This window comes from Pteropus alecto, unplaced genomic scaffold (genome assembly GCF_000325575.1).
Source record: "Pteropus alecto unplaced genomic scaffold, ASM32557v1 scaffold8, whole genome shotgun sequence".
In the NCBI taxonomy this organism is placed as follows: Eukaryota; Metazoa; Chordata; class Mammalia; order Chiroptera; family Pteropodidae; genus Pteropus; species Pteropus alecto.
The window spans coordinates 24,579,039-24,592,648 of record NW_006494609.1 but is presented as its reverse complement, the minus strand read 5'-3'; the positions used below and the strand labels follow the sequence as shown (position 1 = coordinate 24,592,648).

The window sequence follows — 13,610 nt, the reverse complement described above, 5'->3', positions numbered from 1 at the left end:
CTGCCCTGCGGGGAGCAGAGGAGACGTGCAGTGCGTGACTGTGAGGGGCGTCCTGGGACCCCCTCTCCAGAGAGCTTTCGGGAGGGACTCAGGCAGGCAGGGCATGCCGGGGCGACGGAGCTGTAGGCAGACTGTGGCAGAGGCAGGCTGGCGTCCTGGGCCGGGTGGGGTCCTGGGAAGTGTTCTCAGGCCGCACTCCTACCTGGATCCGGAGCCAGGTGTGGGGTCCACGGCTGAGAGGACAGCCAAGCTCAGAAAGGAGTGGGCCGGGGACAGGACACCTGTGGGGTCCTCGTCTGGGCCTCTCCTCCCTCAGTGCCGCGGGAGGACCCGCCGTCTGCCGGAGGGGCCGCTTGGGGACCTGGCATCCAGGAGGGTGGCAGGCCCTGGCCTCCGTGGGTGCGGTTTGCCCTGGTTGGCCAGCTGCCCGGTGGGGGTCAGACATGCACCCCTGCGTGGGCCCTGGGCACCCTTCCCCGCCTGCACCACCCCTGGGCCCCGACAAGCGCTCAGCCCTGTGGAACCCCGAGGCTGGGGTGGATGGCCTCTGGGCACCTGGCTGCCGACCCTCAAGGGCGGCCCCCATCCCAGCAGGCCTTGCTTCGGGGTGGCGCCAGCACCCGAGGGCTCCTTGTGACACAGCCCTTGAGAATGCCATGCTCAGGCCCGGCCCTCTTGCCAGCTGATTCACTATCAGCTGCCCCTGCCCTGGCAGCAGCCAAGGTCCCATGGTGACTCTGAGCCAGAGCCCGGGGTCCAGGCAGCTTTGAGCTACAGCCGCCGTGTGGTGGGCACCGCGGGCACGTGCTGGCCGACCTGCACCACAGGACACGTGGGGCCGCGGCCCAGCACCTGCCTGGCCACTTCCAGCCAGAGGTTGGGCAGGTGGAGGTGCTGGGAGCTGAGGCAGGCGGGCAGGGCCGTGCTCAGAGCCCTTCCCTACTGGGTCCCGGGTGCCCAGCACCGGGCCAGGGCTGGTGGCGCTGTCCGTCGTGGGTCGGGGTGGGCTGGGGGAGTCCAGGGCCTGAGCTGGGAGGGCAGCCTGACCGAGCTGGCGGCATAGACACAAGCCTGGAGTCAGGAGGGGGCCCCTTGTGGGGGGAGCGGGCACGGGCTGTGGGGGAGGGAGAGGGGGTGCGGCTGGAGGAGAGGTCCTCTGGCTGGGTGGGGTGCGGGCCCACCAAGCCTCTCCAGTTGGTGCAGGGCCAGCTGGGAGGCTGTGGGGTTTGGGAGGCTGGGGGCGTGGCTGGACTGGTTTGGGGCGCCCAGGCTCAGGAGGGAAGGAGGTGCTGGTGACCCTGCTCCTCCTAGCCAGACTCAGCCTCTGGGGCCCGCTGAGTCAGCCCCCTGGGCCCTGCCCCGGGGGAGGCGACAGTCTGGTGGGGTGTCGGGCAGTGAACAGAGCTCCCAGGTGAGGTGAGAACTCCTGGGCGTGCAGTGGGTGAGGTCACTGGTCACCTTTCCTGGCTCACTGTACATAGAGTCATCGTGACCGTTAGGACTTTGGGGGGTGGCGAGCAGGGGCCTGGGTGCCGTCCCTCGGCCGGGTGGCGGCAGACGGAGCCTCTCACGCTTTCCACAGCAGTGCTCCCTGCCCTGGGCTGGCCGGAGCTTCCACCTTGGAGGCCTCTGAGTGGCCAGGGGCCTGTCCCTTGCTGATGGCCCTCTCAGGCCACCCTGGCTTCTTATGTCCGGGCGGGGGGCCCGGTGCTCAGCAGCTCTCTTCTGTGCCTGCTGCCGGCAGCCGCCATGGCTGACCTGGGCCTGGCATCCTGGGCAGCGTTGTGGGTGCAGATGCCCCCATCTCAGCAGCCGCCGTGGCTGACCCAGGCCTGCTGTGCTGGGCAGGGTCGTGGGTGCAGATCGTCCCGTCACCACCTTCCCTGGGGCTGGGCCGGAACCCTCATGCTCGGGCCCCTCAGCGGTGCGGGCCTGCTCCGACCTGCTTGTGGCGTGTAGGTGTCCGCAGCCAGCCGGGCCCCACCCCACAGGGCCGTGGGGCGCAGGGCGGGGCGGCCCTAGGACAGCAGATGTGCAGTAGCACAGCCTGTGCCGTCCTGCCTGGGCCTGCCGGGCTCTGGAGCTGGGAGGGGCCTCGGAGATGGAGCTGCATCCCCCACACCCCGCCCGCCGGGGGCTCTGAGTCCTGGGGGATGGCAGGGGGAGGCGACAGGAGGCCAGGCATTCTGAACTCCTCCTCGAGACAGTAGGCTTGGGGGCGTGTTCCTTTGTGAGTGATTGGCGGCAGGGAGTGGGGGGGAGGCGTGGCTAAAAATGCTGGTTCCGGGGTCCGGCCTGCCACAGCCAGCCCACGGAGCTTTGAGCAGGGAGGAGTGACCAGAGCCAGGCTGCCCTCCAGGAGCACAGGCAGGTGGGCGGTGGCCGAAGCCACTTGCCCTAAGGTCATGTGGGTGGGCTCAGTCCAGCCCTGCTCTGGCCTTGGTGGCCCTGGCTGTGCCCTGTCACCCGAGGTCCCCAAGGCAGCAGAGATCTGTGCCCATCTGAAGTCCCTCCTGGAAGGGCACCCACGGGGAAACTGAGGCAGAGGGCCCTGTCTGACATCCGAGTCTTCACAGCAGGACTGGACCGGTCCGGCCTGGGCCAGGCTGGGCCAGGCGTGTGATGGTGACTCAGACGTCCCCGTGCTGGGCGGTTTCCTCTCGCCGTCAGCTGCCCCGGCTGGGGGGGCTCTCTGGGGGAGGGGCGGGGCCTGGCCCAGCTCTAGCTTGTTGGGGGTGGCCCGCCCGCTCCCTCTTGTGGGGCTCTGGACCAGCCTGGGAGGGGCCTGAGGGCGGGGCAGCAGAGGGAGGGGCCTGGGAGGGCAGCTGCCAGAGCCCGGAGCCGGGCACCTTCACTTCTGGGCAGGTTGGCAGGACGTCACCCCGGTAAGCGGCTGCAGCTGTGTTCTGTCCCCTTCCCGGGTCTAGACCCGGGCACCCGCCCACCTCTCTACCCAGCAGGCCTGTGAGGGCCAGGCCGGGGGCTCAGGGGCGGGGGTCAGAGCTAGGCTGGGCGCCTCCCTGTCCCTGTGCCCTGTCCCAGCCCAGACCCCAGCTGATGTGGAAGGGGCGGGTGTGTCAGCTGAACAGCAATGCGTCTCAGTCCTGGACAGACAGGCCCCTGAGGCTGGACCAGGTGGCCCGGGGGGTGTTTTCAAGTGATGGCCACGGCACACCCTGTCCTTGTTTGGCGTGCTGGGGACCCCAGGGACTCGTGGAGGGCGGCTCAAGGGGGCCTGCCTACCTGTAGGTGCCAGGTGGGCGTGGGGCCCGTGGTGGTTGGCTGCACTGGGTGCAGTGCTGGCGGTCCAGCTCGGAGAGATAGGCGCAGGCCACTGGTCCCGTCGGGGCTGGACGGGAGTGTGGGCCGCTCCTTTGGCTGCTGGGTCCCTTGGAGTCGGTGGGCTGGCATGCCCGCGCCTCAGCTTCTCCAGGTGCGAAGGAGACGCACTGCACCCCCCTGCGGCCCCTCCACGCCTGGACGTTAGCCGTGCGCGCCCCGCCCTTCCCCTCCGCGGCCAGCATGCACCACGCGCCCTCCGAGTGCTGGACTCTGAGTGCTTGGTGAGCAGAGCGTTCCAGAGACCAGGGACCAGGGGCCGGGCAGTGGCCAGAAGTGAGGGCGGGGTGGCTAGTGAGTCTGTGAGCTGGCAGGGAGACAGTGTGGGGGCTGGGCAGGGGTCGGGGGAGAACCTGGGTGTGGGCTACCAGGGTCTGGGGTGCAGACAGCAGCAGTGAGGGCGGAGGCCGCCCTGTTGCTGGGCCAGGAGTGGAGAAGCTCCGAGGCCGAGCTGACCAGGCACCAGGGGCTTTGGGGGGTGCCGTGGGGGAGGCTGCAGGGGGGCCTCCTGGCTTTATCTGGGCAGTGGGAGGGGGCGGTGAGGAGCCCTCATGCCCAGATATGGGGGCCAAGGCTGGTTCTTTCCCCTCCCGGAGCCTCGGGAGCACAGCAGGAGCCCGGCCAGCCGTGGTTCCCCCGAGAAGCCCCCGGGAAGGTGGGCGGGCTCTCAGCTGGCGGCCTGGCCTCTGAAGGTCTCATGACCAGTCAGCCCAGCCCAGCGCTTTCCTCGTGAGGTTCCAGGAAGGGGTGAGGCCGAGCATCTGTTGCCCGGTGGGCGCTGAGCTCCACGCCCAGGGGCTCCACTCCCACGGTGTCGGGCCAACTGTGTGCGGTGCTCAGGAGGTCCCAGGCCCCGACACCTGGCGCTTGGGGGGGTCCCGGGCCCCGACCCCCGGCGCCTGAGCAGGAAGATGTGCACACACGCGCGCGCGTGCACCGAGGCGGCCTCTCAGGTCACGGTCTACGGCCCCTCTTCACGGCTCTCCTCCCTGCCCGTCTCGCAGTCCCTAGTCCCCCATTGCCTGGTGACATGCAAACTCCCCCACCACACCGGGCCCCACCTGGGCCCAGCTGTATGCAAACTGGGGTTTGTTTAAGCAAAATGCCCCATCCACGAGGCCCTGCTCTGGGCTCCCTAGAAACCCCCACTTGGCTGGTGCTGCTGGGAGGAGCCCCACGGGCAAGTCATCCTGGGCATAGCCCCCGCCCTGCACCCCTGCCCCTGGTGCCTGGCGTGCCTTGCGCCCACTCCTCGGTCTGCCCCTCTGCGGACGCTTCCTGGAGGATGAGCCCGCGAGGACTCCAGTTCCTGCAGTGCAGCCGTCTTACTGGGGTGCTGCCTGCCCCTGGCCCACCCCGAGTCCCCAGGCCCTCCTCCCTGGAGTGTCCGAGGCCTGACGAGGTGGCTTTTGCGGTGAGGGAGGGTTGGGGTCGGGGCTGGATGCCGTGAGGGCGAGGGCGAGGGCTTTGGGGAGGCGCCAGGTGCCAGCAGCCAGACCTGCTGGCCTGGCTCTGCCTGTCGCCTCCGCGGCCTCTGTAAAATGGGGCTTCGGTGACCTTATTGTCATTAGCCATTATCTGAGGTGCCGCTGGGGCCGGCCCATCTGCAGAGCCTGTCTGAGGCGCTGCGGGCTGAGGGGAGGGCGGAGGGGCGCCCTCAGGACAGGGCCTGGCAGCCGGATGCTCCAGGGACCCCTCCCCCCGCTGCGTGAGGCCAGCGCTCAGCAGGCAGGGTCTCCTCCTTCCCGTTTGTGTGCCCTGGGCCAGGTGGGGCTCTGCCTTAAGGGGCACAGAAGGACCCAGAGCCTAAAGCTGTAGCCTGGCAACTTCGCAGCCGTGGCCTCCTCCCGGGGTCGTGGCCTCCCTGAGCCCACGTGCTCTACATCCCCAGGTGTCAGCCTTGTTGTGACGAGGGGGTGCCTGTGGGAGTGGGGCTGGCCCTGCGTGTTCCCAGCCAGGGTGTGCCTTGGATCCCAGCTGCCAACACCCTCCCCGCCCAGCCCTCGACACCCACAGGACTCCTGTGGAGCAGATGTGGAGGCGCAGCTTCTCAGGGATGGGGGTCTTCCACCGTGGTGCCCCCAGCAGAGGCGCTGCTCGCAGGCCCAGTCATACCCCGCCAGGGTCCTAGAGCCTGTCCCCGGTCAGTGCGGACCCCGCCCCTTGGGGACTGGCCTGCCTGCCTGCCCAAGGGGGCGGTTGCTGGAACGGGTTTTGTTGACTTACTCAGACGCGCTGCGGAGGCTGGGGGCGGGGCGCTGGGTTGCTGGGCGGGCGGCAGCTTCCAGACCGCCCGCACCCCTCGGCAGGGCCCCTCCACCGGCCCCTCCACCGACCCCCGGGGCTGACACAGGGGCACCGACTCCACACCCAGCCCCGCCCCTGCTGGCCCGGCCCGCCTCGGCGTCCTCCTCGCTCACCCACCTTGCACCCACTTCGGGGGCGGGAGGTGAGGCGGCAGTGGAGGGGTCACGAGACGGAGGAAGTGGGGTCAGCTTCCTGCTGGCCTCCAGCTTCCCCTGGGCGACGTGGTCCGGGGTCCCCTGCGTAGCCCCTGCCCCGCACAGCCTTCTGGGTGGGCAGAGTGGCCCCCGCACGTCCGGGGCAGGGCACGGCTCAGACAGGACACAGGCTTGCTCAGGGTCACGCAGCCAGACCCGCTCTCCTGCCAGGACTGGCCTTGGGGACAGGGACACGTCCCACCCCGCTGGTCACCAGCAGTGCGTGTTCTGGGGTCCGTACTGATTCTCTGACTGTTTAACACAATGAGGGGGGCTCGGGCCTGGCGTGTGGGAGGCTGTAAATAGGGGTTTGACGGTTGAGTCATCACAGAACCATTCAGATTGTTTCTCCCCCGCAGGCATGGCAGGGTGTTCCTCTGGGAATGTGTCCAACTCATCTGAATTTTCGGATTTATTGGCATAAAGTTTATAATTTCATTTCAATTTTATGTAGAATCAAACTTCTTTTCTTGGTAAAAGGCATGAACCGTGAGCGCGCAGCTTGATGCATTTTCCCAAAGTAGCCACACCTGTGGGAACCGTGGGAGGCCCTTCCCCTGCCAGCCCTGTCCCTCCCCAAAGGCCTGTGCCGGCGAGGCAGCGCCGGACGGCGATCGGGCAGAGTGCGGCCGGCCGTTGTCGGAGCACCGGGTGCGCCCGGCCGCTTTGCCTCAACGTCACGTGTGTGCAGCTCATCCGCGTCACATGGGTGCACAGGGCGGCGCTCACTCCTTAGCCCTGCGTGTAACACGCCACGGGACAGGCACCCGCCGCTCACGTCCACTCCGCTCTCGGTGGACACGTGAGCCTCCCTGGTTTCTGGGCACGGCAGTAGTGCCAGGTGGACACTTATTTTTAATTTTAATTTTAATTTTTTTAGGCGAGGCAACCCTTGGTTGACCTCACAGATTGCAAGGACCTTGTCAGCGTACAATCCCTTATTTGTTATTTTTTACGCCTGCAGCACCCAGTCTTCCTAGGTGGTCTCCCACCCAAGGACCGACCAGGCCCGACCCCGCTTAGCTCCCGAGATCAGACGGGATGGGGCTCGTTCAGGGTGGCGTGGCCGTAGACAGGCGGACACTTTCGTGTCCTCCGGTGCGGTAACCTAAGGCTAAGCGTGCTGGGCGCCTCTCCGGGTGCTCGCTGGGCAGTCGGGTGTCTTGATCGCCTTTCCAGAGTCTTCCCACCTGGTTTCCTGTCCGGCTGGCTGTGTCGTCCGTGGGGGAGCAGGAATTCTCCGTACGCGGGGAGGAGGTTTGGGGGCGGCACTGCTCGTCCGTCCCCCAGTTCGTGGCTGGCTTCTGCCTCCATCGGTGGCGACCTTTCCCGAATGGCTCCTCATTTTCATGTCCAGCAGGTTGCCGGCCGTTTCGTTTCGGGCCAGCTTTTCGTGTCTCGGTTAAGAATCGCTTCCCTCGCCCCAGAGTAATTTTCATGTATCTCTGGAAGCTCGATTATTAAGCCGAGGCTCGCTGGCCGATGGGGTTCAAGCGTCCGCCCTGCTGCTGTGTGGGGCTGCTGGTCTCTGACGGCCGCCGAAACCCCCGCTGGACCCATGGCTGGGTCTGTTTGTCCTCTCGGCCCTGCCGGCCTTCACTGCGGGGTCTCTGCGTTCCGTGAGCCGCGGTTCGCTGACCTAGGTTTGCTAAAAGAGGTCACCGAGAGGATGTGTTTATTAGGATTCCGTTTTATGACCGTCTGCTGACCCTCGAGCTGTACGCGGGCAATCGGACGCCGCCCCACCGGCCCGTGGGCACCATGGCCACGGCCAGCCCGCGTGGGCAGTGCGCTGCTGGGCCATCTGCACGGACACGGGGCTGAGCTCAGTCAGGACCTCTGTGTGAGCCAAGATTTCTCCGGGCGGAGGGGACAGCTACGGGTCTTGCGGTCACAGAAGACCAGTCTCGTATGTAAGTGCCCCGCGGGTGAAACCTGCCCGCGGCCAGCCTGGCGTGACCTGCCCTTTCTCTCGTCGCTCCTCGTCCGGGCCACGTGGCGCTCGCACCGGGAGCCCCCGAGGTTGCCGATGAGCAGTTTGTTATGTATTTTTCCCCGAGGAATGACGCCCGTCTCAGCATCACGAACGGCCGGTCGGTTCCTGCGTGCTGGATGTTCCTCTTTGCTTTCGCTGTAAAGCGGCTGCGTCTCCGTGGTCCTTTTCCCGTAGACGGCGCGTGGCCGGGTCTGCGTCTCCGTGCACCCGACACCGTCCGCCTTTGGACTGGAGTTTTGAACCCCGTTGTGTTTAAATGTTTTTGGCTCGGTTGGTGCGAGTCCAGTGACGTCGCTTGCCGCTTTCCCTGTCAACCCGTCCTTCGCTCGTCCTTCCCTCTCTCCCTCCCTTGCTTTAGGATTCATTAAATATAGTTACATGTGTCACCGCTCAATAATGTGCATTACACGTACGTCGTGCACACTCGCGCGCAGTGTGTATCGGGATTCCGTTTCCTGGCTGACGGGCTGTGGGCCGCCAGGACGGAGCCGCTGCAGACGCCCCGGGCCGCGTTCCGCGCAGGGCGGCTGTCCCGGGCGCCACTCACACCGTGTCCGACGCTACCTTTATTGTTTTGGTTTTGCACGGTTCATTACCTGTTCAAGCTCTAAGGACGTATAATTTCCATGCCGTAAACCCCACCCACTGACGATGTACCACGTCGACATCCTTCGTAACTTCGTGGAGAGTCGTGCAGCCGTCCCCACAGCCCAGTTCTAGGACGCGGCCGTCACCCTCCGGCCCTCTCGAGCGTGTTCGTGGCCCACGCCCGCTCCCACCACTCACCCCAGGCAGCCTTTGCTTAGTTCTGGTAAAACACAGACGCACACCCGTCGGCACATCCTCCCCTGCCGTCCTTCGGGCTACGGCTGCCAAATGTGTATCGCATCTCCATGCGTCATGATCCCACAACATGGCACAAGTCTTGGCCTGTGCGCCGACCCCGGGCTGCGGGAACGCAGGCCGGCTCCCCGGTCGCCCCGTCCCTGCAACGCGGGCGTGGCCGCGGGGGCGCGCGTGGCCCGCAAAGCCACATCTGCCGTCTGGCCTTGTACAGGAAAAGTGTGCCGACCCCGCTTTGTAAAATCGCGTGTCTTTTAAAGAAGTTCAGAGATGGAATGAGGAGAGAGAGACGTGTCCACAGCGTGTTTTATGTCTTCCCGCCCGTTTCCCGTCTCCTTCATGCTTTGTTTTCCCTGTGTTTCTTTATCTGCGGGAGTCTCTACTTCGCCTTCATTTCGAAAGGCCGTGGCCTCGCGGCTCGCGGCGCTTCCCCTCGGGCACGTTAGAGGGACCGTCCGCCTCCTCCGAGCTTCCGCGGCGTCGGCGCCGGCGCCGGCCGCACCGTGGGCCCTCGCGGGACGGGGCACTCTTCTCTCGTCTTCCTTTTCTCTGAGTCGTGTCCACTGTGTCGGTCTGGATCTCTCTGTCCCGTTGGGGTGTGTCCAGCTTCTCGGACCTGTTTCCGCCGTTATTTCTTCGCGCGACGCTGGTATTCGCGGGGCCGGCGCGCAGATCGCCCGGGCTCCGTGTCACCAATGGAAACTGGCCGATTTCCATGAACCCACCAGGTCGTCGGCTCTTTCTCCTGCCACTTCTGTTCCGCTGTCCAATCTCTAGAGTACATTTTCAACTCCGGAACAGTTACTGGGGATTTTTTAAATAGTTTCTCTTCAGGCATCTTTCATCGATGCCTTGTATTTCTGATTAAATCTTTAAACATGTTTCCTTTAGTTTTTTGAACACACTCTAAGGCCCGCCCAGCGCTCTGTGTGGCGTGCAGCCCCTGCGGCCCTCGGGGACAGTGTGCCCGGCTCTGCTCCTGGGCGTGGCTCAGCCCCTGCGGCCCTCGGCGACAAGCCCGGCTCTGCTCCTGGGCGTGGCTCGCGCTCCCTCGCTTCTTCGCGTGTCTCGGAATTTGTGTCGCGTGCTGGACGTTCCGTGCCGGCTGCTGCAGCAGCTCTGGACTCCAGCTTCCCCTCGGGGTCCCGGCGCTTGCTCTGTGGCTGTGTTTGCCGACTTTCTTGGACCAAATCCGCGGAGTCTGTCCCTCCGTCTGGGCTCCCCCGGTCCTGGCTCACGGCCCTCTGACCGGTTGTCACAGCCTCCCTGGCCCAGGGGCTGTGGATTCCGCCCCCAGAGCCAGTGTCCAGGACGGGGCAGCGCCATCTCCGTGGTGCACACAGTCCTGGCCCCCGGCCCCCCGCCCCCGGGTCCCCGCCCGCCGGCACTGCTCCCCTAACTCGGCCCCTCTCTCTGCAGTGTCTGGCCGGCAGCTGCAGCCCGAGGAGCCGGATGCAGAAAGTGAGGAGGAGCGTTCTGTAAGTGAGCCCTGCGGGCGCGTGCCGGCCCCCCACCCCACCCCCCAGGCCTGGGCCGGGCCTACGTGGCTGAGGGTGACCTGGCTCTCTGCTCTCGCCAGGTGACCGAAGGGCCTGTGGATGAGATCATTCGACCGCGGCCACAGGGCTCGTCACCCGTCTACGAATGTGCCGCTGAGGGCCCCGGCTTTGGACTCCCGGTAAGCCTGCCGCACAGAGGCCCACAGGCTAAGGGAGGCTGGGCATGGGGCTGCGGGCGGCCGTGTCTCCTCCTGCGTCACCCTGTGTGGGCGCCCCCTGCCCTGCTGCCCACTGGGCCACAGCCGTGCCCCCTAGGCCGTCCTCTCTGGGACTCTCCCTTCAGCTGGCCGAGACACAAGCAGAGTGGCCATGTGGGTGCCCGTGGGAGCCGACCTCACGCTCCTGTGTGCGATGGGGCACGGGAGGCGTGCACACGTGTGCCATCGCTGCAGAGGGGACACAGAGTCCCCACAGCTGAGGACCTCAGCTCCCCCTGCACACAGCAGCTCTCTGGCGGTTCTTGGCCTTTGAGCTGGGGGCCCCTGGCCTCCCAAAGCCCCTCCCATGCCCTGGGCTGGAGCAGCTGGGTCATCCCCATGTCTGTGGTTGTAGGAAGACACAGCGGGCAGGCAGGCCCCCTCGGGGAGACGGAGATCCTGGTGGAAGCGGCAGTCAGGGGACCCACAGGCGTTTTCCAGGATGAGTCATCCAGAGGTGAGTGCGGCAGGAGCCCAGGGTCCGGGAGGCGGGCAGGGTGCCCCCGTGCCCTGCGGAAGGGCGTGCCTGTCCCCTTGTCTGGCCTGAGGTGGCAGAGGCTTCGGAAGGCTGCTCCAGGCTTCCCCCGAGACCCCTGCACCCTACGATGGAGACCCAGACTCCTGGCCAGGGAGCCTCGGCACATAGAGCTCCGCGTCCTCAGCTGCACACAGACCACGGAGGGCGCTGGGCGCTGCGGCCTGCCCCCCGAGGCAGCTGTTCTGTCAGCGGCGGCTCTGCCCTCGCCCTCTGTCACCTGGATGATGGGCAGGACACTGGCGTCCTCGTCCTCGGGGGAGGGAGCGCCCCAGCTCCGACGCCCACGCTGGGACAGGTAGGCTCACCGGCCCCGATGTGCTTCTGCTCCGCCCATGCAGGAGGCGACAGAGGTGACCCTAAAGACGGAGGTGGAGGCTGGAGCCAGCGGCTACAGCGTGGCCGGTGGTGGGGGCCAGGGGATCTTCGTGAAGCAAGTGCTGAAGGGCTCCTCGGCCGCCAAGCTCTTCAGCCTGAGAGAAGGTGCCATGGCCGCCCCCGCCCCTGGGAGCCCCGTGTTCCCTGTCATGACGGCGGGGGGGGGACAGGAGAGGGCAGGGCCACACGGGAGCGCAGGAGGACCAGCCACCCCGCTGGGTGTTCCCCACGGGAAGCGGGTGGGCTCCTTTACACCCAAAGCTCCATGTGGGGGGGGGGTCACTCCCCTTCCACGCCCGTCACCGCGGCAACTGGGAGTGAGGGGCACTGAGGCCGAGGCCCACTCTGTCTGTCTAGGCGACCAGCTGCTCAGCGCAACTGTATTCTTTGACAACATTAAATACGAAGACGCTCTCAAGATCCTTCAGTACTCGGAGCCGTACAAAGTTCAGTTCAAACTCAAACGGAAACTTCCTGCCCCAGGGGACGTGGAGCGGGCTGCCCGCGGCGCTCAGGGGACCCCAGGGCACACTGACACACAGGTGAGGCGGCCAGGCACAGCCGAGGCTGGGGTGCCCACCCCCAGACGCTGGGGCCAGGGCCACCAATGTCCTGTGCTGCTGCCAACGAGTCCACTGCCCTGTGTTCCAGGACACGGGCGTGGCCGATGGCAGCACAGACACCCCCGTGAGGACGACGGACACCGATGGCGACCAAGAGAAACTCCTCTCCCGGCCCGGGGAGGGCAGGGGCAGGCGGCCCCAGAGGGAGCGGCTCTCGTGGCCCAAATTCCAAACCATAAAGAAGAAGCATGGGCCCGGGCCCCGGCGGTCGCACAGCTCCTCGGAGGCCTATGAGCGGGGCAAGGCACCGGCCGCGTCCCCCACGAGCTCGGACACGGAGGCCCAGTTGGCAGCGGGGGAGCAGGGGCGGAAGGCAGGCAGCCAGCGCCGGAGGAGGGTCCTGAACCTAGGCTTCAGGCTGGGCGCAGGGAAGGGCCCGTCGCTGGCAGGGCGACCGGGCGGAGGCGCCCCAGGTGGGGGAGTCTGGGCCGGGGTCCTGCAGGAGGAGGGGACCCGGGACGACAGCCGATGGGACACTGGGGCTGCTGCACACGTCGGCACAGAGGAGAGGCGGGAGGGGCTACCTGATCAGGGTGCGGAGGCGCCCGGAGCGTCCGGCCTCTCCACCGAGGGGGTCCTGGGGCGAGGGGCGGACGTGGCACCCAGACGCCGAAGGAGGACACAGGAAGGGACAGTTCTGGAGGAAGGGGTGTCCCAGGGGAAGCCCGGGGCAGGCCCAGCCCCAGGACAGGGCATGGGGGACCGCACCGAAGGGGTGCAGGCGCGGGAAACGGGGGGTGCTGTGCCGTGTCTGCAGGACACCCCCGTGGAAGGTCACATGCACGGCCACCAACCAGACTTCCGGGTCCGGATACTGGACTTGAAGGTGCCTAGGTTTGGCATTTCCAAAGAAACAGCACTTGCTGAGGAGGGAGAGATGCCCACGCCGCAGGAGGGGCCCGGCCCGGAGAGGCCGGCCGCCCGGGCCGCAGAGCAGAGGGACCTGAGCACAGACGTGAGGCCGGACACAGCTACGGCAGTGCAGGGGCCACACCGACAACGAGCAGGGGCGGGAAAGGACGCAGAAGGCCAAGGCAAGGCTCTCCGGGGCGAGGCCGAGGACGTGGAAGGAAAACCGCAAAAAGTGACCATGCTGAGGACGAGAACGGAAGTGCTGGGCTGGGCCCCGGGGCAGGACGCACGGGGAGGGGCAGAGGAACGAGGACAGAGGACAGAAGTGGAAGGAAAAAGACACAGGCACGTGACAGCCATACACTTGCTGATGGAGTCCGAGGACAGACGGGGAAGAGATGTCACAGCACACGAGGGGCCACCAACGATCACGCAAGACAGAGGACAGGGGCCAGGGGTGGACGCTGAAATCACCCTGAAAGACGAGGGACTCACTACGAGGGACAGTGGATTCACTATACTCAGGTTCCAGATGCCATCTGCGGAGCTCGAGCTCGCCGGGCCAGAGCTGGACGTGGCCCTGCCCGAGGGCGAGGCGATGCCGGGCGAGATGAAGGGCAAATCTGAAGAGGCCAGGTTCAAGATCCACTTGCCCAAGATGCAGATGCCCAGCATCAAGGTGCCCAAGGTGGACATCAAGGGCCCCCAGGTGGACATCAAGGGCCCGAAGCTGGACATCAAGGGCCCCCAGGGGGACCTCAAGGGGCCCAAACTGGACCTGAAGGGA

General features: G+C 66.4%; 1 protein-coding gene and 1 pseudogene across 1 annotated transcript in view; one reads left to right on the top strand and one right to left on the bottom strand.

Moving 5' to 3' along the window:
* Positions 1-1,749: 1,749 nt before the first annotated feature.
* LOC102890547 (protein AHNAK2) overlaps positions 1,750-13,610 on the top strand; it is a 26,601-nt gene continuing 14,740 nt past the window's right edge. Inside the window, exons 1-8 of the mRNA XM_025042131.1 lie at positions 1,750-1,830; positions 2,774-2,885; positions 10,099-10,157; positions 10,259-10,357; positions 10,791-10,892; positions 11,312-11,453; positions 11,706-11,890; positions 12,000-13,607. Coding sequence (XP_024897899.1) covers positions 1,750-1,830; positions 2,774-2,885; positions 10,099-10,157; positions 10,259-10,357; positions 10,791-10,892; positions 11,312-11,453; positions 11,706-11,890; positions 12,000-13,607 — 2,388 coding nt within the window. The remainder of the gene's footprint in view (positions 1,831-2,773; positions 2,886-10,098; positions 10,158-10,258; positions 10,358-10,790; positions 10,893-11,311; positions 11,454-11,705; positions 11,891-11,999; positions 13,608-13,610) is intronic.
* On the bottom strand, positions 6,796-6,914 carry LOC112473875 (annotated as a pseudogene).